Source organism: Suricata suricatta, chromosome 5 (assembly GCF_006229205.1).
Source record: "Suricata suricatta isolate VVHF042 chromosome 5, meerkat_22Aug2017_6uvM2_HiC, whole genome shotgun sequence".
Taxonomy (NCBI): Eukaryota; Metazoa; Chordata; class Mammalia; order Carnivora; family Herpestidae; genus Suricata; species Suricata suricatta.
Window position 1 is genome coordinate 15,170,000 of NC_043704.1, and position 22,833 is coordinate 15,192,832.

Sequence of the window (22,833 nt, forward strand, 5' to 3'; positions counted from 1 at the left end):
GATTCAGAATTATGTTGTAGGGAGCAAGTAGAGTTTGGACAACCATCTGCCCCGGTGACCCTCAATCACTTTCAAAGACATATTCCCCAAGGTGGTGGCCCAGAATGGTGCCTGGGAATTTGTCTTCTGTATATAAACACTCCTCTTTTGTGTGGGTGCTTGGGGTGTGTGAGTAGGAGAGACTACAGAGTTCTCTTGGCGCAGAGTGTCCTGGGAGATGGTTGACTAGTTATTTCATATGATTGATTAATTTTTTCTTTGGCTACACTACTCACTAATAATACAGGCCAGTAATTATTATTATTATAATTGATCCCCCTGTCACTATAGTGGCAGCCACACCACTGGTTTTTGGTTTGGTTTGCTTTGTTTTTTAATGTTTATTCCTTTTTTGAGAGACAGAGCACGAGAGGGGGAGGGGCAGAAAGAGAGGGACACACAGAATCCAAAGCAGGCTCCAGGCTCTGAGCTTTCAGCACAGAGCCTAATGTGGAGCTCGAACCCATGAACCGCAAGATCGTGACCTGAGCTGAAGTCAGACACTCAACTGACTGAGCCTCCCAGGCGCCCCGAAATGAAACCTTCTTTGGAAGGAGCTGGAAGAAGAAACAGTAGTTGGTTCCACTGCTTTCCAGAAAACCTTGGCTCTAAAAGAATTTAAACTAGTGGAAATGCCTCAATTTCTGGGGGGGATCTCTGTGATCAATGGCCATGTGTCTCTCCTTAGGGAACTGTCTCTATTTGAACAAAGAACTTGGCCAGTTTCATAGATCAATTTTGACAGATTTACTGTGTGTGAATTTTGGGGCCCCAATTTCTAACTTTTGCCACTCAAGTCTTGAAATTCTTGTAGACAAACATGGGATAAAGAAGAAAAAGTGACCAGGGGCACCTGGGTGACTCAGTCATTTAAGCATCTGACTTCAGCTCAGGTCATATAAATAAACATTAAAAAAATTAAAAAGTAAAGCACGGGAAGTCTATTAAAAAAAAAGAAGGAAAAGTGACTAGATGTTTTTAAAGACTATATTTTCATGAAATAAGATTGACATCAGCCTGCCAGGTTTTAAAACCTAAAATTTTGAATGTCATCACAATCACCTGTAAGTTTTTTTTCCCCCCATGCTTTTCAGGTTGCAGATCTGAGCATGGGGGACCTGCTTTTGCACACCACCGTGATCTGGCCAAACCCGCCAGCTTCCTTGGGAAAGTGGAAAAAGGAGCCAGAATTGGCAGCGTTTGGTATGTATTAGAACAGGTTGGTGAGGGTGGGCACAGGGAAGGAGGCTGGTTTTATTTCCCGAAATAAGAACATTTCTTTCTCAAGATCCAATTTATTAAAATAAAGTTCATTCCAGTTATCTGAACAGTCTTCCTGCCTTGACTGTCAACATGGCACAAATAGTAAATGGAACCTTCCAGTTAAAGCGTGGCCAGCATGGGCACCCGGCTACGTGGGAGGGAGGGAATGGCCGTGCCAAGCCTGCCCTGGGTATAAACACACAGGCAGAGAAAGAGTTCGTTGTTGTTGTCCCTGCTCTGCATATCTTTTCTTTTCTTTCGTTTTTAATGTAAAAAATTGTTTTTAATGTTTACTTTTGAGAGAGAAAGAGACAGAGTGCAAGCGGGAAAGGGGCAAAGAAAGAGAGAGACACAGAATTGGAAGCAGGCTCCAGGCTCTGAGCTGTCAGCACAGGGCTCGGTATGGAGCTTGAACTCATGAACTGTGAGATCATGACCTGAATTGAAGTTGGACGCTTAACCAATGGAGCCACCTAGGCCCCCTCTGAATATCTTTTCAAAATAACAGGTTAGCAATCCACCAAGGAAAACGGATGTGCAAAAATGAAAACACCATCTTTTTCCGAGACCTCGAATCTGAGACCTTTTGTCCTCTAACTCTGCTGCTGTGTGGGGTGCTGGGATTCAGGACTCTGATTTCCGGCTGACCTATTGTGGGTGCTTCTCGGTCACAGCAGGACTAATTCTAGCAAAAGTAGAGATGCTTGTGAATGATTTGTTTTTCGCAATAAACTAGTTCAGATGGATGCATTTGTTGCGATCAGAACTCTCACGTGGTTGCATTGTGAAAAGCTTTTGGAGATAGAAAATTACGTTTTGGCACACCGGGAATTGTGGGTAATTCAGGAAATACGGCTCATTGTTGCAGTATGAATGCTTGTATGGCATGCGGTGCTCTTCTGGGTATAAAGACCAACACTGCATGTTTCTGTTTTGTGTTGTGTCTTCTCCTAGCCTCCACAGAAGATTCATGGGCAGGAACCTAATATAAAGGAAATCTAGTATTTCCATTTTCTTACCTTGTTTTTCTAAGGGCAAGAGGTTGTTGCTTATGGCTTCTTTAACTGAACACTTCTTTTTTTCCCTTCTCCCACGATGTGAGCAGAGTATCCCCAATTGGAACATCCTAGTGATATTAAAATAAGAGTGTCGAACTTCAAGACTGTAGAACTTCCTACTTAGATCACTCAACCTTCAGGGAGAGACTTAGTGACATTCGTAACATTTTCAAAGAGCTCCTCTAGCTACTACTGCCATTTTATTAAAAATAACAAAGGTGGGGAGGCAGCTGGGTGGCTCAGTCGGTTGAGCGTCCCACTGTGGTTCAGCTCAGGTCATGATCTTGTGGTTTGTGGGTTCAGGCTCTATGCTGATAGAGTCTGGTTGGGATTCTCTCTCTTTCTCTCTCTCTGCCTTTCTCCTTGCTCGTGCTCTTTCTCAAAATAAATAAACATTAAAAAAAATAAGGGGTAGAAATGTACAGGAAAAATTCGTGGCTACATATGCCATACAAAAAAGTATCAGGATATTGTAACGTGTTGGTAGTTTTTGATGGGGGAGGGGTGCTTTGGGCAGCGGTAAGAATAGCGTTTTCTTCCCTACACCGCCCACGCACAACCAGTTGTGTTTCTTATATTGTAATTTCTTCTTGGAAGGGCTGGGAGCTTTCTGATCCTTTTTTGGTAGATCCCAAAAGTAGGAATTAGGATTCTGAAACAAATGACCCAAAGGGTCTTATCTACCTATTTCCGATTCTGGGCTACAGGTGAACCATCCCAGAGTCCCACACTGGGACTTTTTCACAACTGTCTCCTGAATTGTACAGATTTCCTGGGGTTAGAAATAAACAGATTTTTTAAATGTTTTATTTATTTTTAAGAGAGAGAGAGAGAGAGGGAGGGAGAGAGATAGCATGAGCAGAGGAGGGTCAGAGAGAGAGAGGGAGACAGAATCTGAAGACAGGCTCCAGGCTCTGAGCTAGCTGTCAGCACAGAGCCCAACACGGGGCTCGAACTCATGAACCGTGAGATCATGACCTGAGCTGAAGTTGGACGGCTAACCGACTGAGCCACCCAGGCGCCCCTGAAATAAACAGATTTAAAATAAGAAAGTAACCCAGGCAGGAGCAAGTAGGGGTCAACCAACCTACTCTGTAAAAGGCCACGTGTGTTTTAGGCTTTCAGGGCCTAAATATGTAGCCAGACTACAGCCGGAGACCATCTGTGACCCAGTGAGGGCCTGTACTTGCAGGCCGTGCTGAGTGGCAGCTGGCCAAAGGTTCCAGGGCGGTTTAGAAAGGGTTCCGGAACATGCTGGTTTTGAGGTGTGGGGCTTCAGCACCCACGGGTTGCTTACTGGGGCTGGGGGCGGGAGTAGGTCACCAAAAGGCAGCCCCCAGCGCCTGTGCTGGGTATGAACAGAAGTCGCACACCCAGCCCCAGTGATCACACTGCCGGAAGACTCCACTGGGGACCCAGTTAGCGAGGTGCAAGGTGAGAGCTGTGTGGGAACTGGTGCAGGCAAGCTTATTACATGTCATCTCCAGAGGCCACCTGCGTGGCTCAGTCTTCTAGGCGTCCGACTTCAGCTCAGGTCATGATCTTGAGGTTCATGAGTTCGAGCCCCTGCATCAGGTTTTGTGCTGACAGGAGCCCGCTTTGGATTCTGGGTCTCCCTCTCCCTGCATGCTCACTCACTCACTCTCTCTCTCTCTCTCTCTCAAAAAAAAATAAAAATTGAAATAAACATTAATTTTAAAAAATTAAGAAAAATGAGATTTTGAGTAAAGGCAGTGTCCTCACCACCATGAGCTTATATAAGGGTTTCCAGTCCTCAAAGGTGACAGGTTTGGCAGTTTTGATGTGATTTCAGGCAGCAAGGCGGAGCAAACTGTGCCTTAGAAATGCCTTTTGGAATGAGAAGTCGCTGCTAGAAGGGAAGCAGGGTAATTACCATTGAACAGGCAGCTTTGGGATTAAAACATGGTTGTCTTCTGATTCAAATCTGTCATCTCAGGATGAGATTTGTTCTGAAACAGATCGATGTCCTGGGGTTCACCCCAGCACCTTGATGTTTTACTCACAGGAGGGCTAATCTGTACCGACGTCGGATGGCATCACCTTGAAAAGAAAAATAAATAGTTTGTCTAGGCTTCTGCCTTGAGGGTGTTAGGTGTTCACCTCTGGGGGTGCAGAGGGAGTGGGTGGAGCTGGCGGCCGGTAGTTTTGATGGGGGTTGTATGGAAGAGACCAAGCAACACCTGCAGTCAGCTGATGACACGAGTCCCAGGAGAGCAGGGAGGCAGTCACAGCCCCCGCTGAGGACCGCTCTGGCCTGACCACCCTGATCCAAGATGGTTCAGGTCAAGGTACACTGAGGCAGGCCAGTAGCTCAGTGGAGCTCGCTCAGTTTTAAAGAGACCTATTGTCCTGGCTGCTGTGATTTCTGAAGGCTTCCTGGTAGGAACGTAGGACCTCTTCAGGAGCCGTTGTCAGCCTCCGGGCAGAGCTGGGGCAGCCTCCTCGGGCCAGGGGGAACTTTGGACAGGCAACCTCTTCGTCAGTCCTCTGGGATCCTTTCCTTCCCTTCCCTTCCCTTCCCTCCCCTCCCCTCTCTCCTTCCCTCCCCTCCCCTCTCTCCTTTCTTTTCCTTCTTTTCAAGCTTCTTTATTTGAGAGAGACAGAGAAAACACTAGTGGGGTAGGGGCAGAGAGAGAGGGAGAGAGAATCCCAAGCAGGCTCCATGCTCTCAGCACAGAGCCCAACGTGAGGCTCGAACTCCTGAACCATGAGATCATACCTGAGCCAGAACCAAGAGTCAGACGCTTCACCTCCTGAGCCAGCCAGGCGCCCGGATCCTCTGGGACTCTTGAGGGACCGGATACTGTGAGTGTGAAGGACCAGGGGCAGTCCGGACCCAGTGGCTAGAGTTGGTTTCTTTACACCATCAGGCCGGTTTCTGCAGTGGAGGTTAGAGCCATTGTGCACGATTCCTCCTAAATAGGACAGAAAATGAACCAGACCCTGGGGGCCCCCTCCCTGAGAATTCTCTGGACATTCATTCCCTTTGTGATCCTGGGTCCAGTACACCAGGTGTGGCCCCCCTCCACGACCGTGTGACTGTCTGGGCCCTGGCTTTGCCTTGGGGCCAAAGTGGGAAGGCGGATGGGATCCCTGCAACCGAGAGCCAAGGACGGGCTTGCTCATCTTCCGGTCCCCTGGGCGCCAGTCCTCCCTTCCCTCTAGGAAGAGTCAGAGTCACCGAGTGGTCACCATGTTTTGCATTTGTTTTGGGATCTCTACGGACTGCACACAACTATTGTGTCTCCTCTACCCCTCAAAGACCGTAAGAATAAACCGGCAAAGTCCCTGCTCCTGAATCTGTCCTGTGACTCAGCCCATTGGAACAAGTGCAATTGCATTCTGCTTTCATAAACGCATGTTCATTTCTTCAGGTGAAAAAAGATGAGTTCTGTTTCCTGAATTATCAACACTCTGTGTATGTGTGTATTATTAGGTTAGCCTGCATAAATCTAAATCCCTGTAAGCTATACCATCATCATCGAGGTCTGTACCATTCTTCCAGCTGCTGAACTAGTACATTTTTGTCGAGTGTGTGTCCTGCTGAAGTTTTAAACTTGAAATGACACCATAGTTAAACTCTGTTTAAAAAGTTTCCAGTGGTGCCAGAGGGTTTCCATTTACTTAGGCTTTCTGTGTTTTTCTGGAACATGGAAAATTGTCATCTCCGGAGGCTTTGGAGCCGTGCAGATGAGGTGAACGAGCGGGAGGCGGGGTCGGCGCTGGCTCACGCAGCCCTGCTCGCTGTCTTCTCGGGAACCGTAGCGTCCATGATCGGAGCTCCAAGGAAAGCCCTGTGTGTTATGTACTGTAACCACCTTGTCTTCTCTTTTTCCAGTCTTCAAAACTGCTGTGGTCCTTGTGTATAAAGATGGCTCCAAGCAGAAGAAGAAACTTGTAAGACTTCTTCCTTCGCCCCTGGTTTGAGAGTAACTCCTTTTCTATCTGCCTCATAGTTTTATCTGCAGAATTAACACTCTGCCCCTTTGTCAGGCATGAGCCTCTTATGATTTCTTTCTTTTCTTTTCCTTTTTTTTTTTTTTTTTTAATAAATTGGAAGTGTTGCTAAGAACTAGAGGAAATTGCCTACCCCCTTCTCTTTGGCAGGCTCCCATTGAGAGCATGAAAAGTGAAGAGCTATTTGGGTCTCTCATGGCCAGAGCCTTCCTGACACTTGTTTCCATTGTCTGTCCCCCTTTTGGGGACTCTGTTTCCTCCTCCTTCCCGTGTCTCTCTTCCACCTGGATTTGGTTAGCGAACTAATTTGCACACCCCCCTGCCTGTGTATCACACAGCCCCTCGCCTGCTGCTGGATGACCCAAAGTGCACATGGGGCCGAGGTCCGTCCAGACCAGCACTGGGCGACCCGGCCTCACTGCTTGTCTGGTGGGGCGGGGTCCAGTCGAGGCTGACGCAGACCATCCTCACGCACCTGGCTCCTTCTCTTCCTGCAGGTAGGATCTCACAGGCTTTCGATTTATGAGGACTGGGACCCCTTCCGGTTTCGGCACATGATCCCCACCGAAGCTCTGCAGGTGCGAGCGCTGGCAAGCGCAGGTAAGCCCGGGACGCGCTGGGGGCATGTTTCCAACATGTGTGTCAGCGTTTGGTCCAAGTCCATGCCCTCAATGTCACCGCCGTACCTTCCTTTTTCTTCCACATTTATCTCTTTTCCCTCAGTCTCTCTACTGCCTCTTGTTTACTCAGCCATGTTAAATGTTCAAATAATGAATGAATGGACTGAGTGAACGGATGGAATGCCTTCAATATTGTTTCAGGGAGTCCTGGTCAATTCTGTTATATATATTAATGTGACGGTGCCTAATACCTGAGTAGCAGAATCCTGGAGACCGGGAGCTGATAAAGCCCATATAAAATAACCCACCAGCTTTTTAACTGGGAGGCCTGTAAAGACCACCAAAAGCACAAAACGAAGCCATTAAAGCTATACCTTTGTGTGTGTGGGGGGTGGGGGAGAAGCCTTACAAATCTTTGTATTAGCGTGAAGGACTTTGAGATGTTCTTTTCCTGTGATCCAAACAGCAGTGAAGCAAGTTGGCGAAGAGCAAGGAAGATACTTGTTAAGATAAATCAGATGATGCTTTCTGATCAAGAGAAGACCCGGAACGCCCACAGGGCATTGACCAAGAACAGGAAGATGTCTGTGACTTGGAGGCCCCACCCAGGGCTTCCTTTGAGGCCATTCTAGGGAGGAGCAGTCAGCACCTCTGGGGGCACCTCTGGGGTCAGGTGGACACTCTCGGGCCACACCCATTCCCTGTCCCATTTGGACAACAGATGCAGCAGTCTGGTAGTAAAGGGAGGCCATGGAAGGGACCTCCACAGTGCACACTAGATCCGTATTTCTGTGTCCTCTTTTGATGTGAGCATTAAGTTCTCAGTGCCCAGTGCGTGTTCCTCATCCTTTTCCCATTTCTACGTGTCACCTCCATGAGCAATACCATGAGCTCTGATCCTCATAGAATCAAGCCCCATGTCATGCGGTTTTAGTGAACCTTCAATGACTCACTGAAATTAAACTAGGTGTACTTTCCCTCACTGTCGCGATTTCTTGCAGTAGAAACGTTCAAATGCAGAGACCCCATAGGGCCAATGTCTTTGGGATGATTGTTTGCCTTAAGAAGGTTTCTTCCCCACCTCCCAGCACAGCCATTTACTCTGGTGCCTTGTTACTGTGTTTGATTTGCGAAAACCTGGAAGTTGTGAGCTCTGACGCAGCTGGACCAGAATCCCGAGGACTGGGCGCGTAAACACTCTTCTTATCTTATATCGCAATCGTGGGCTGCAGACCCTCTAGTTCATGTGTTGTGCCTGGTTTACAAATGGGAAAGCTTGCGTTCATAGCGAACTGCCGGCTCTCGGCCAGAGACTCCGCCTTCGTTGAGGACCGCGTACATAAAGAGTTTAAATCGTGGAGACAAAGCCATGTCTGGGATGTGCCTTTCCATTCTCACGCTGCTTTTCGTTCAAATCCTGCTTGAGATGGTCGAGATAAAAGAATTAAGAAGACCGGCCAACGTGCTTCTCCCTATGAGATACATTCCAGCGGCTCTGAGAAATGAGAACGCACAGTTTCTTGATTTTTATCTTCCTTTGGGAAGATTCGTGCACATTTCTGCAGAGGAGCCCTGGGTGGGGTTAAATCGCGTGGGTACAATGAGGGCTTGTGCCCGGGGCCCTGTACCACACGGAGCAAGGCTGAGACCTCACCATGTGCGGTCTGCTGTTTGCAGTAATTGTTCCTGCCACAAACACTATTTATGACTTCAAAGAACATGATACTGCTGGTGTTGCAAAGCTTAGGAATGACTTTAAAGTACAGCTGCCCCCCACCTTCTCAGCATCCCAGTTTTGCTTCCTCCAGAGTGGGCGCCCTGGGGGTGCTGAGAAAGAAGAGGCCCCTCCGTGTCCAGGACCTGCTTGTCCAGGGCATAGGCCCGGTCACTCACGGGCAAGGCTGCCCTCCTGGTAGTACTGGCCTGCTGGACCCTACCCTGGACTCCTGGGTTCTGTCTAGTCCAACCGTTGCCAAGAGAACTATTCACTTAATGGAAATAGTTCAGCCAAACAGGCCGTGCGTCTAATGGGGGAGCTCTTTAATTAATATGAATGACTGACTGCCCTTTTAGGCCATCTAGTGGGACATTGTAGCAACCGGAAATTTTCCAAGCGTTCTTTTTCTTAACACTCATTAAGCTTTCACTCTGTCTCTGAGCTGAGCAGATGATGATGGTGAAATACCTTCAGTCTTAGGAGGCTCTGCTCTGTTTAAGGCGTAGAAGATGCTTTTGTGGAAAAGCAGACATATCTCTTTGAAACAGATGCTAATTCATCCTTGTTTTTAATTTATCCAGACGCAGAAGCAAATGCCGTGTGTGAAATAGTCCACGTAAAGTCTGAGTCCGAAGGGAGGCCGGAGAGGGTCTTCCACCTGTGCTGCAGGTGAGCCTGGGGCTGTGAGACGCAGACCGTGCAGCCCGGAGGAAAGGGAAGGGACGTGACTGCCTCGTGTCACCGCCACCCCCTCTGAGCTCTGCATATCAGCCTCTGTATCCCTGGACGCCACGTGCTTTTTCTTATGCATTAAATGCCACTCATGGGACAAATTAAACTGATCGTATCAGAACATAGACAATAATCTCACTAACTTAATTTCTTCTTTTTTATTTTATTATTTATCAGTTTATTTAAGTTTATTTATTTGGAGAGAGAGTGAACAAGCAGGGGAGGGGCTGAAAGAAAGGGAGACAGAAAGGATCTCAAAAAGGTGCTATGCTCTCACTACAGAGCCTGACCTGGGGCTCCAACTCCTGACCCGTGAGATCATGACCTGAGCTGAAACCAAGAGTCGGGCACTTAACCAACAGAGCCACCCACATGCACCCTACATGCATTATTCCATTTAGCCAGACGGAGGTACCATTATCCCATTTTACATATGGGGAGCCAGGGCTCCTGGAGGGTACTTTGCCCAAAATATTATAGCAAATGAACAGTGAGTTCAAACTCAGGTGGGTTTGACTTCAGGGCCCCTGTTTTGTGTTTCCATATCACCTCTCTGTGCTGGGTGACAGTAATCAACATGGGCAGAATGTAGGAAGCTGTGGGGACTAGAATTGAAAGTTTTCTCAAATAATCCACATGTGATTTGAGCGCCATCTTTATCATCATGATTTTGTTGGTAAAGTCCATGGGATCTGGTGAGCCTGCCCCTAGATGCCATCTTCATTATTAATAAAGGGTGCCACTTATCAGGGTAGAAACCTAAAATTAGAAAAATTACTCTTACCTAGCAAGAACTGTTTTTATTGTGGGAATTAGGACTTGGGAGGAGTTTTCCGTTCTTAAGAATTGTAGCTTTATATTGACTTGTGGAGCGCCTGGGTGGTTCAGTCGTTGAAGCATTTGACTTCAGCCCAGGTCATGGTCTCATGGTTTGTGAGATTGAGCCCCGCATCGAGCTCTGTGCTGACAGCTCAGAGCCTGGATCCTGCTTTGGATTCTGTGTCTCCCTGTCTCTCTGTCCTTCCCCGACTCACACTCTGTCTCTCTCTCAAAATAAACATTAAAAACATTCTTTAAAAAAATATTGACTTGCTGAAATGTGTCACGGGAGTAGCTGATATTTAACATGAGGCCAACTCGAGGGAACTAAGGTCATTGGGATGTCTGTCTTTGGGCGCTCTGCAGAGCCGAGAATCCTGTGGTTTATTTGCCTATAAAAAACAGTTTGGGGGGGCGCCTGGGTGGCTCAGTCGGTTAAGTCTCCGGCTTCGGCTCAGGTCAGATCTCACGTTCGTGGGTTCGAGCCCCGCGTCAGGCTCTGTGCTGACGGCTAGCTCAGAGCCTGGAGCCTGCTTCTGGTTCTGTATCCCCTTCTCTCTCTGCCCCTCCCCCTCTCATGCTCTGTCTCTCTCTGTATCAAAAATAAATAAAAACATTAAAAAATTAAAAAAAAACCAGTTTGGAATGAAAGGCCTTAAGTATCAAAAGCAGAATCTGGCAACGTCTCAGTGCAGGATCAATGTATTCATCCATCTCTTCATTAATGGACTGTCTCTCCCACGTGAGTTGCAGATGGGTCACAAAGTGTAAAGGGACATAAGTCTGTGTTCTCTGTCACCAGCAATGAAAACATGGCTCAGCGTAGAAATTGGAGTTGTGGCCTCTTTGACCTTCGGTCCTCAGGGATATTTGTTGGTTGCCCCCGATAAATTAGGAGATCCCCTAGTGTTAAGTGCTTTTTCCTGTAACACGTGTAAATCTTCTTTCTTTTCATAGCTCTCCAGAGAGCCGGAAAGATTTCCTGAAGGCTGTGCATTCAATCCTGCGTGATAAGCACAGAAGACAGCTCCTCAAAACGGAAAGCCTTCCCTCATCCCAGCACTATGTACCTTTTGGAGGAAAAAGATTGTGTGCGCTCAAAGGGGCCAGGCCAGCCATGAGCAGGGCAGGTACTGTGGGGATTCAGACGTTCAAGATCCCCGTCACCCCGACTCCACTGTAGAACTCCAGTGAGCTTGACATTTTTGTTGAGCAAGAATTAGATGTGGCCTTGTGGGGGCTAACTTAGGAGGACAGCTCTTTCCTGGTGTGAGGGTCCTCGTCCTTGTCTCCTCCCCGGCAGCTCCCTGGGGATCCGCCCTTCATTTACGCCTCTCGCCCTCCCTCCAGCTTCCCTTTGCCGCCCTCCTCCTTTTTGGCTGGGGACGCCTCTCTCATTCGCCAAGCCAGGAAGGGAGCGTGTTCTCTTTCCGGAGGGGCTCTCTCAGCCTGCTTGTGGAATGAGAGGTGCTGCTTTGCATGATAGCCAGCTTTGTCTAGCAGAAAGCAGTGTGTCATGCCTCAGCAAGGTCACGGCCCAGCATCCTGAGAACACGGTGGCTGTGTAATGTGAAAACACAGCAAAGCCTGTTCTCAGTAGGGAAGCCGTGTTTGGTAGACCAGATGCCCCATCAGATGTTTACCCTTGCCTTGTGCCTGCGACTTTAGTTTTAGCTTTTCAGTGTTCGTTTGGGGAAGCCTTGAGCTGCTATTGGTAAAGAGGAATCTGGAGTTTAAATAGTCCCAGAGTAAATACTCTTTTAGGACTGGAATTATCACCTTGGAGCAGTGAGGAATGAAGATCTATACTGCCATCTATAAGTAGCAGTAAGATATATCCAGGAAGAAAGATAGTTTCATAACATAGGTATTAATGACATCAAGATATTAATACTTTTATCACTCCTTTCTTAAGAGGGAGCCCCCAAGTTTGCAGGGAACTTGTAAAAGGGGCTTCCTTTGCATTTGCCAAGAAGGTTCTGACCTTTGCCTGGGTTACCGTTCCGTCTATTCACAATTGTGTTGAAGAGGCATCGATAGAATTGTGAATGGTTGGAGGTTTTTGTAAACCGAGCCTACGTAGCTTGACATGGGATATTAAGTTCTTGAAGCACCTTACATTTAACTAATATTGGGGGTTAGGCTATCTTGAATCTGTTCTCCAATCAATTGATAAGTGTCTGTTGAAAACCTAGTGCTGTGAACACCTTGTGTTCTATTGGGTTCTCCAAGTATCTTATGAGTCTTGCATACCTCTGTGTCCACAGTTTCTCACGGAGTCCTCATGTTAAGAAAGCTTTGCAGACCCCTTTGTAGCTCAAAGTAGAGTATTCCTCCTTTGAATTGTCCTGCCTCATCCTTTTACTTGCCAGGGAATGTTTAAATTAGGGTTGAGGATACACGTGCCAACGTCAGGAAACCTGGCTGGGTGTCAGTCATTAATCAATGACCCTAAATCGAGAGCTGCATTTACTTTAAAACTAAGCAATTTTAGCCTGTAGGGCACTCGGTAGTTTTCCTGCTGAGCCCCCTTTGGACAGAAAACCAGTCACAGTTGTACCATTGTCAAAGCCAAGCGAAACCCTCCACATCAGCCTCTCGGCTTTGGCTGATTGGAAGGGTTTCTGCCTGATGGCACATCGTTAGCTGAAGGAAGTTTTTATCTTTCTGCCTTTGAAACTCCTCACTGTCGTCAGCATCTTCACGTTAGATGCTTTAAAGACGGCGCTTGAGTGGGTCAGCCAGCACGAGCTTGTCACAAGTCTTGACAATGAACTGGGAATACTCAAATCAGATTGTCTCCCTGAACCCGTGTAACTGTCCCGGTTATTAAGTATCCTTTTAACAAAGGATAAATACTCATGCTTCATTATGCATTGTCATAAGATACCCAGGTAGTTTATTTCTCTGTTCTGATTGAAAAGGACAGTAAAGCAAGTGTCTTGCCTCCGTACTCAGTCTGAAAGTACTTTACATCTGCTGATCACCCAACTAAATTTTTTTTTTTGTGCCAAGATTTTCTTATGGAAAGTTTCAGACATACAGAACAGCTGAAAGTATCATACACATACAGAACCTACCATCATGATCTCATATCTATCCATCTATCATCCATCAACTCACTGTATTTTTGACACATTTCAAAAATGCAGACATTAACACACTTTACCCCTAAATACTTTAGCATGTATACCATTGGCAAAAATATTTCCAGTAGCCCAATTTTAAATTGAGGGAGTTTTCATGCAGTGATTGGAAAGAGAGCCAGGTTCCCCTAAGGAGGTATTGGGATAAAACTGAACAGGAATTTTTGCTTTTCCACAGTGGAGTAGAAGTAGTGGATTTTTTTCCTCTTTTTTCCATTTCTTTTCCCTGGAAACCTTTTTGCAATTCCCCTCCTGATCAACAGAGCTATCTGTTCGTTCCATATTTTCGGCTGGTAGAATGGTGATGGAAACCTAGGGATCTGGGGCAGAGGGTGGTCTGGACGGGAGCCAAGTTAGGTCATTGTCGACTCACTGTCCTCGCACCTGCTGTGTTGGGAGTCACATCTACGTTCAGCAGGAATTGGGAACAGCCATCTTCCTTCTTGCACTGAAAGCAGTTTAATGGTTTCTAGGGCTTAGGTGTTGGGAACACGGCTCCTAGTGGGGATTTAGGCTCTTCCCCTCCACGGGAAACCCCATGTGGCATTTCACCTTCTCGTGTCTAATGCCACTTGATGAGCAGGGACGAGGCAGCGGTGTCCCTTGTGTGTGTGTCTTCTGCGTGTGAGCGTGTGGTGGGAATGTTCGTTCACTTGGATGAGTGGCGTCTTGTGTGTTTTGAAAAACTCTGGCTTCCTAGAGGGCGGTAGGGTGAACGAATGAATTCAAAGATGTGTTTTTTCACAATGGCGAGTCACTTTATATGGCTCTTCGAGGATCAGTGGCATGGGTGTCGTGGATTATTTCTCATGCCAGTCAGTCACCGATATTTCAATGGATTTGTAGGAGAGAAATTGGTGGCACGCAGAACGTAGTCAAGAGGGACTAAAGCTCACATCTGCTCAGCGTCACAGTTCATGTGGGGCTTTGTCAGAAAGGGGGCAGGGCCAGACCTGGTGACTTGAGATCTCTGAGAGCCACTGACCCATATGCTCTGCGTGAGGCCGCTGTGCCCGTACTTCACTGCAGATCCTCCAGAAATGGGACATTTGGTTTCCCGGAGAGCAGTATAAGTTGGACCAGAGCTTCTGCCTCCTTGATGTATCATGGTGGTTTCTATGAAGCCAGTGGAGCTGTAGCCCGCCCCCCTCCCCTTACTAAAGACCCTTCCCAGCTAAATGACCGTAGGACAGACTGTGCTATGAGACATCGTCAGGAGTCAGGGCACTAACTCGCCCCAGCGTCAGTGGTCTACATGAGTGCAGCCCAGGAAAGAGAAATGGATTCTTTCAGAGGAAGGTGAATCCCCTTTTCCCCGTAACCGACAGCCCGCTGTGTCCCTCTGTTCCCCCCGCCCTTCAAGCAGTTGCCGTGACATCCTCCAAGTCCAGACATCTGTGCGAAGTAAAGACTCTAAGGCAGACTGGTGCAGTCGGGACCTTAAGCCCCGAACGACATCAAGGCACTAAATAAATACCACGTAGCGTTTCCTTTTCTTTTCTTTGCTGTCTGGATTTTCATCGCATGTCAAGCATGTGGGGGTTTTCTTTTTATGTTTGTGTGTGTGTGTGTGCAGTGTCCGCCCCAAGCAAGTCTCTTGGCAGAAGGAGGCGGCGCCTGGCTCGAAACAGGTTTACCATCGACTCTGATGCCATCTCGGCCAGCAGCCCGGAGAAAGAGTCCCAGCAGCCCCCCGGCGGCGGGGACACTGACCGATGGGTAGAGGAACAGTTTGACCTTGCGCAGTACGAGGAGCAAGACGACATCAAGGAGACGGACATCCTCAGTGACGATGACCAGTTCTGTGAGGCCGTGGAGGGGGCCGCGGTGGACACAGGCCTGCGGGAGCAGCTCCAGGCTGCGTCCATCAGTCAGCGCGAGCGAGGCCGCAAAGCCCTGGACAGTCACGCGTCCCGCATGACGCAGCTCAAGAAGCAAGCCGCCTTGTCGGGCAGCAGCGGAGGCCTGGAGGGCCCGGGCGAGGAAGTCATCTGGGTCAGGCGCGAAGACTTCGCCCCCTCCAGGAAACTGAACACTGAGATCTGACTGTCACTTTCCCCCTAGAGGGTGTGTGTAGGTACTCCCCCGCCCCCGGCGCCCTGCCCTCCCTCTGCCCCCCTCCTGTCCCCTCCAGGAGGAGAATGTCCCCCTCGGTGGCACTCTTGCACACACGGTTTTGGTGGCTTGACTCTGTTCCCAAGCCATGTAGCCACCCACCTTCATCATCTCTCACGACATCGGAAAGAATTGTTCAGAATCCCAAGTAAGCTCGAGTCCTATCTTCTGTATATTTCTAAGGGCTTTTATTTATTCTCAACTAATCAGGGCCGGAAGAATTAAAAAAAATTAAAAAAAAATGGATTCTATAGCACTGGAAAGAGAATTACCCCAGCGTTTAAGTATGTTGCAGCAGATTAGTTGAAGGGATAGCACAAAAAACAATGATAATAAAAGTCACTCTATCTGAAATCAGTCCAGGAGCATCTCTTAGTTGGGGAAACCAACTTCAAACACAAAACACAACAACGCAAGTGTATAGTTTACAATGTTCTTACTCCTTCCCCTCTTAAATGTCTGAGAATATCTGTGTATTGTAAGAATGTGTGAGGAGACGGTGGGGATGTATGTTTTGATGAGCTGGGGTTTTTGTGTTTTTTGGGTTTTTCTTGGTTTTTCTACTCTCTCTCTCTCTTTTGTTTCAGTCCATGGCTGGTCTTACTCAATGTCCGTGTTCAGAATTACTAGTTTTGCATAGAATTATAAAGACGCCAAACTCTTTGAGAAGAGATCCAAATTTATCACTTGAAGAAAAAAAGACACTATTTTTTGTATTTTACTTGAGATACAGAGGCACAAACAGATAAGAATTTTACAGTGTTAGTGTAACTCTGAGTCTAAAAAAAAATGAGGATTTTACCTTTTACAGAGAGAGTGAAGCATGGTGATTTTATATTTATATATGAAAGGCCAACAAGATGCTTAGGAGAAACTTTTAAAGGAACAGATTGCTTTTTTTTTCTTTTCTTTCTTTCTTTTTTTAATGTTTGAATCTCTATTCGAGATGGGAGCTTGGCTGGATTAAACCTGATACCCGAATGGGCAGTGTGTTAGGTCTGTTGCACGTGGCGGGGGAGGGAGGCTCCTTCTCAAGGGGTTGCCATGGTGATCATTGGTTTTCCCATCCAAGTTGCATCTTCATCCATAGATTACCTATCCCTTCCCTGAAGGTCCACACCAAACCCCTTAACAAAACCGCCTCTTCTAAAACCTGTCTTGTGTTGAATACTTTCTACATGCCAACGAAACAGGGTAAACATGCTAAAAATCTAACGTTCAAAACAGGTTTCCAAATAGGAAGAACAAAACCAAGTTAAAGCACTTTCGATTCTTTTAAAACGGTTTATAGCTTTTTTTTCCCCCCCTCCCATTTCACAATGTCCACTTCCTAAGAAGCGTTTAAATAATATGAAAACTTTCTTTTTGGGGAAAATATCTATCTGGTGTTTGACACATCAGTAGGTACTTTAAAGACCTGAATTTTATAGTAGCTTTAGGAATTATATTTTATAAAAATCAGTTATGACTTTATATTTCCAGACAATAGAGAGTTCAGAACATCATGCTCGTGCGCCCCTGCTTGCTTCACCCGCTTTCTCACCCTCTGTCCCTCCCCTTTCGGGTTTCCAGGGCTCTGAGCTTGATCTTTTGAAAGTTTTATTCTATTAAATTTTTGCTATATCTTCTGATTTTCTTAAAAAGCTTTAGAATGGTTTCTATACCCTTTGTACCACTGCATTGTTCCGTATCACCTCTAGTTCGATTGTGTCCAGATGGAAAACGGAAGCAGAGGCTTCTCATAGTCACACTTACTAGTCCCAGTGCAGCGGTTCTGTCTGAAGATGCTAGAAAGTCTGGTGCTTAGAGAGGATGCCATTGTCTCTTGTACATAAGGTCATGACGTGTCTATGTCAGAAGTTCTTATATATTTCTTTTATAAGCTGAAAGAAGGTCTATTTTTATGTTTTTAGGTCTATGAATGGAACGTTGTAAATGCCTGTCAAACAATAAAAAATACTGAAAAATATCTGGACAGTCCTGTGCCTTTTCGGACGGGAGGATGGGTATGGACTGTTGGCAGGAAAGAGGAAATTCCTGGGAATGCCCCCTCCTCCCTCCCTCCCTCTCTCTCTCTCTCTCTCTCTCTCTCTCTCTCTCTCAATAATTATCACAATCATGAAGGGAAAGCTGACTTGGTAGAGCTTTTTGTGCTTTTGTGGCTTTTTAAAAAAATTGTGTTGGGAACGCCTGGGTGGTTCAGTTGGTTAAGCATCTAACTTGGGCTCAGGTCATGATCTCATGGTTCATGAGTTCGAGCCCCACATCGGGCTCTGTGCTGACAGCTCAGAGCCTGGAGCCTGCTCCACAACCTGTGTCTCCCTCTCTCTCTCTGCCCCTCCCCATTCATACTCTGTCTCTTTCTCTCTCTCAAAACTAATGAACATTAAAAAATTAAAAATTTTTTGTGTTGTTTTTTAATTAGTATTTTCAACTTGAACTATAATTGACCTGTGTAGTATTATCTTAGTTCCAGGTGTACAACATAATGATTTGGCATTTGTGTGTATTGCAAAATGACCACCACAGTAGTACAGTTAATATCTGTCACCGAACATAGTTATAAATTGTTTTTCTTGTAATGAGAACCTTCAAGATTCACTCTCCTAGCTACCTTCAAATATGCAATGTGGCATTTTAACAACAGTCACTATGATGTATGTTACTTCCCCAGGACTTACTCATTTTATAACTGGAAATTTGTACCTTTTGAACCCCTTCACTCATTTTGTCCCCCCCCCCCCCTCCTGTCCGGTAGCCACCAGTCTGTTCTCCCATGTTCGTGAGCTGGATTTTCGTTGGTGTTGGTTTGGGGGCATTTTTTTTTTATATATAGTTTATTTATTTTTGAGACAGAGAGAGACAGAGACCAAGCGAGGGAGCCGCAGAGAGAGAAGGAGACAGAATCTGAAACTGGCTGCAGGGTCTGAGCTGTCAGCACAGAACCCGACGCGGGGCTGGAACACACGAACTGTGAGATCATGACCTGAGCCGAAGTCAGTTGCTTAATGGACTCAGTCACCCAGGCGCCCCTATTTTTTTTAAGTTTACTTATTTATTTTGAGAGAGAGAGAGAAAGTAGAGGAGGGGCAGAGAGGGGGAGAGAGAGAATCCCAAGCAGGCTCCGCACTGTCAGCAAGGACACAAACCATGAGATACGACCTGAGACAAAATCAGGAGTCAATGTTTAACCAACTGAGCCACCCAGGTGCCCCGATACTTTTTAAAAAATCTAACTCCAGACTCCTTAATATTTTAAAATTCAGGAGCCACTCTGGAGCCTAATCCATAGAAAAGAATGCCATTTTCCATGTCCTGTCCCCATGTTCCGCCTCCAGGTCCCACCAAAGTCAGATTTCCACCAGCGGCACCCTCACAGCATTTCTGAGCATCAGCCCCATTCTCTTTGCTTCAGGGCTTAGCCCATTTTCCTGGAAGCCACCTGGGGCTTCCTGAGCTGATCCCAAGCACTCATTGTTTTCTGAGTTCTGTGTCTTCATCTTAAACAGAGTCCTATGTTCCGTTGTGCTCAGCTCTGTGCTTGTGTTTTGTACCTGGTGTCATTGCTTTGTGCTTTAGACATAAGTGGCTCCCTTTTTTTTTTCCATAATATTTTATGTCAAATTGTTTTCCATACAACACCCAGTGCTCTTCCCCATAAGTGCCCTCCACCATCACCACCACCTCTTCCCCTCCGCCCCCCCGCTTCAACCCTCAGTTCGTTTTCAGCATTCAATAGTCTCTCAAGTAAGTGGCTCCCTTTCAATCAAGGCATTAACGTTTTGGCTCGTGTCCTTCCTGACTGCCTCCTTGAGTACCTGCATGGGTGTGCATGTGTGTGCAAACACACACACGCTTACAAAGTGGGTTCATACTGTTTTATTAACGCATGCTTTTTTTATTAACCTGAGTTCTACCCACAGATTGTGGCCATTTTCCTAAGACAGTAGTTTACATCACTCTGAGTCATCGCTACAGAGTAATCCATTTTAATGGATGGACTGTGATTTACTGTGATTTGTATATTCAATTCCCTTCTGATGGTCATTAAGGATATTCTGGTTTTTATTATAAAAAATACCATGAATGTCTGTGTCACATTCTTTGTGTGCTTATTAGAGTACAGTCCTAGAAAAAGCTTTGACTGTATGTATATGCATCTTTAAGATTTTGATGTACATTTCTCCATTGTAGGGGCCATACTGCTGATCTGTTTGGCTTCTGGTGAGGTGTCAAGATCCACTCTCCTGTCTGGTGTCTTCACTTTGCCATAGAAATGCCTATGGCTTTGCCATGGAGGCTGACGTTTTCACCTGCATTTGTATTAAATCTTTGGGCCGGATATCCTGGTGGCTGGACCATCTCCCAGTGTCCTGTCCTCCCTCCTGTCCACACTCAGTTTCACGGGAGCATTTGACCATGAGGCTACGGGATTTGGGTACTTAATGTGACACGAGCTGAACCTCCTTGCGAGGTCTCCCTTTCAGAACTCCAGGGATTCTGAATATCCTCACTCCACACGTTATTTCTTGTTTTGCCTCCGGATTTAAATGAGGGAGGGCTTTTACAGTAGTGATGAAATCAATTTCATAGCAGAGATGTGTTTGGGCAATAATTCCTCTTCCCAACGCCCTCTTATCCCTGAAGAAAATGGCCTTTGGAAACAAAAATAAGGGTTTATAGAGAAAGTCAAGGTAGGGATACATAGTTAGGATGAAATTTATGTTTGAAACAAATCTTGATGTCTTTTATTTACTAAAAGCCATTATGGAAAAAAAAGATTTTTGTAGAACAGAGAAAGGGACAATGACTGGTGGATTTCCTTCCTTCCTTCCCTTCTCTCTCTCTCTCTCTGTCTCTCTCTCTCTCTCTTTCTTTCCCTCTCTCTCTCTCTTTCATTAATTTTTAAATGTTTATTCATTTTTGACAGCGAGTAGGGTAGGGAGGAGCGGGACACAAAATCCAAAGCAGGCTCCACACTCTATAAACTCTCAGCACAAAGTCCACGCAGGGCTTGAACCCATGAACCCTGAAATCATTACCTGAGCTGACATCCAACGCCTAACTGACTGAGCCAGCCAGGCGCCTTCTACTGGTGGATTTTCAATAAACTCTAAGTCTCAGGGAGTTTCTCACCACTGGTGAGAGGAAGATGAACCTGGCCCTACGTAGCAATGGTCAGGAGCTAAAATGTGATTTTGCAGCGGGTTCAAAATGCAGACGGTTTAAGGGGAATCCACCTCCAATCTCTCTCCTCACCTTCATCTGCCAGGAATGTGCTTGTGAGGGAAGTGTAAGTTTTCTCCTGCCCTTCTTAGAATCCTCTCTTTATGGAAGAGAGATGATGCTCATCCATTGTAGATCCCGCCTGGGAGCATGACCCTCTGGGACACCAAATGACACAGAAAAATAGCGTGTTGAGAAAACAAACGATTCTACTAACCAGGAAGCTAATCCTTTTGCAAGTCAGGTGGTTTCGACCTGCTTTTCTGTGCTTTCATCTATAAAGCACAGAAAATGAATGAAAAGTAGAAAGAATTGTGCTGAACTCTATATGTAGCTAAAAATAGGATCTCTTCTGGAAACATGAACTAACTGAGGAAAATACTCAAACACTTCCATTTCGTTAGGAGATCATTTCCAGTGAAATGTCACCTTTTACATTTAATAATATTATATCTATTTTTTCATATTGGTCGATTGTACCAGAAACAATTGTAATTCCAACTCAATCAAAGTGATTTTTAAATAGTTGGAGCTTTATGATCGTAGAAAATGCCAAAACTTAAAAAAAATTAACGTTTATTTATTTTTGAGAGACAGAGCTTGAGTGGGGGAGGAAAGGAGACACGAATCTGAAGTAGGTTCCAGGCTCTTGTCAGCACAGACCCTGACATGAGGCTCGAACCCACAAACCATGCATTCATGAACGGAGTGAGCCAAAGTCAGACGCATAACCAACTGAGCCACCCAGGCGCCCCAGGAAATTCCAAAACTTTTATTTTTTTATTTAAAAAAGATTTTTAATGTTTATTTTTGAGAGAGAGCACTCACACACACACACACACACACACACACACACACACACACACACATATGCATGAATGGGGGAGGGGCAGAGAGAGGCAGAGACATAGAATCATAGAATCCGAAGCAGGTTCCAGGCTCTGAGCTGTCAGCATGGTGCCTGACCAGGGGCTCCAACTCAAAAACCATGAGATCGTGACCTGAGCCAAAGTCAGATGCTTAACCAACTGAGCGCCCCATTAACAAATACATTTATATAGATATTTTAATTGTAGAGTGGTATATTAGAGTGATAGGGAATTAGGAAAACGAAGAAATAATGTGAGATTTCAAGTTTTAAAATGGATGATGGGTGTCAAATTGGTATAGTACTTAGATTATGTAAGATACATTGAGTATTATTTTATATCTTTAAATAATGTTGATTTTGAGAGGGAGAGAGAGAGAATCCCAAGAGGACTCTGTGCTATCAGCACAGGGTCTGATGAGGGGTTCAGTGTCACAACTATGAGGTTGTGACCTGATCCGAAATCAAGAGTCAGATGCTTAACTGACTGAGCCATGCAGGTATCCCATTATTGTTTTATTTTATTTAAAAAATTTTTTTTATGTGTTTTATTTATTTTTGAGAGACAGGGAGACAGCACAAGCAGGGGAGGGTCAGAGAGAGAGGGAGACACAGAATCTGAAGCAGGCTTCAAGCTCTGAGCTAGCTGTCAGCACAGAGCCCGACTCAGGGCTTGAACCCACGAACCGTGAGATCATGACCTGAGCCAAAGCCGGCCGCTCAACCGACTGAGCCACCCAGGCACCCCTACTGTTTTATTTTAAAACATCAACTTTTCTAATACGTGTCTATCAGTTGCTATGTAACAAGCCATCATAAGGCTCCGGGGCTTCATTTCTGATGTTGGTGATTCTGTGGGTCAGCTGCAAATTCTGGTCTTTGCTGGGTTTGCCCATCTCTTGTCAATTGGCAGCTTAGCGATGGTCTCACTCCGGTCCTATGGCTTCAGTCGCATGTTAGGCAGGTGGAAGGCTATTTGGTCTAATGGTCCTCCTCTGGGATAGCTCTTCTCTGCTCCGTGTGGTCTCTCTTCCCCCAGTAGGCTAGCGGCTTCTTCACATGGTATCTTGGTCAGTTGGGGCTGTTGCAACAAATACCATAAACTGGGTGGCTTCGCCTGGGTGGTTCAGTAGGATGAGCGTTCGACTATTGATTCTAGCTCAGGTCATGATCCTAGGGTTGAGGGATCAAGCCCTGCTTCGGGCTCTGCCCTGAGCATGGAACCTGCTTAAGATTCTTTCTCTCTCTTCCT

The 22,833-nt window shown here is 46.2% G+C and overlaps 1 protein-coding gene across 1 annotated transcript in view; it reads left to right on the forward strand.

Moving 5' to 3' along the window:
* Positions 1 to 17,456, forward strand: part of TIAM1 (T cell lymphoma invasion and metastasis 1) — a 199,896-nt gene extending 182,440 nt beyond the window's left edge. The window contains exons 22-27 of the mRNA XM_029938668.1: positions 1,134 to 1,242; positions 6,220 to 6,278; positions 6,836 to 6,938; positions 9,257 to 9,344; positions 11,184 to 11,356; positions 14,949 to 17,456. Coding sequence (XP_029794528.1) covers positions 1,134 to 1,242; positions 6,220 to 6,278; positions 6,836 to 6,938; positions 9,257 to 9,344; positions 11,184 to 11,356; positions 14,949 to 15,418 — 1,002 coding nt within the window. The 3' untranslated portion in view covers positions 15,419 to 17,456. The remainder of the gene's footprint in view (positions 1 to 1,133; positions 1,243 to 6,219; positions 6,279 to 6,835; positions 6,939 to 9,256; positions 9,345 to 11,183; positions 11,357 to 14,948) is intronic.
* Positions 17,457 to 22,833: the final 5,377 nt, after the last annotated feature.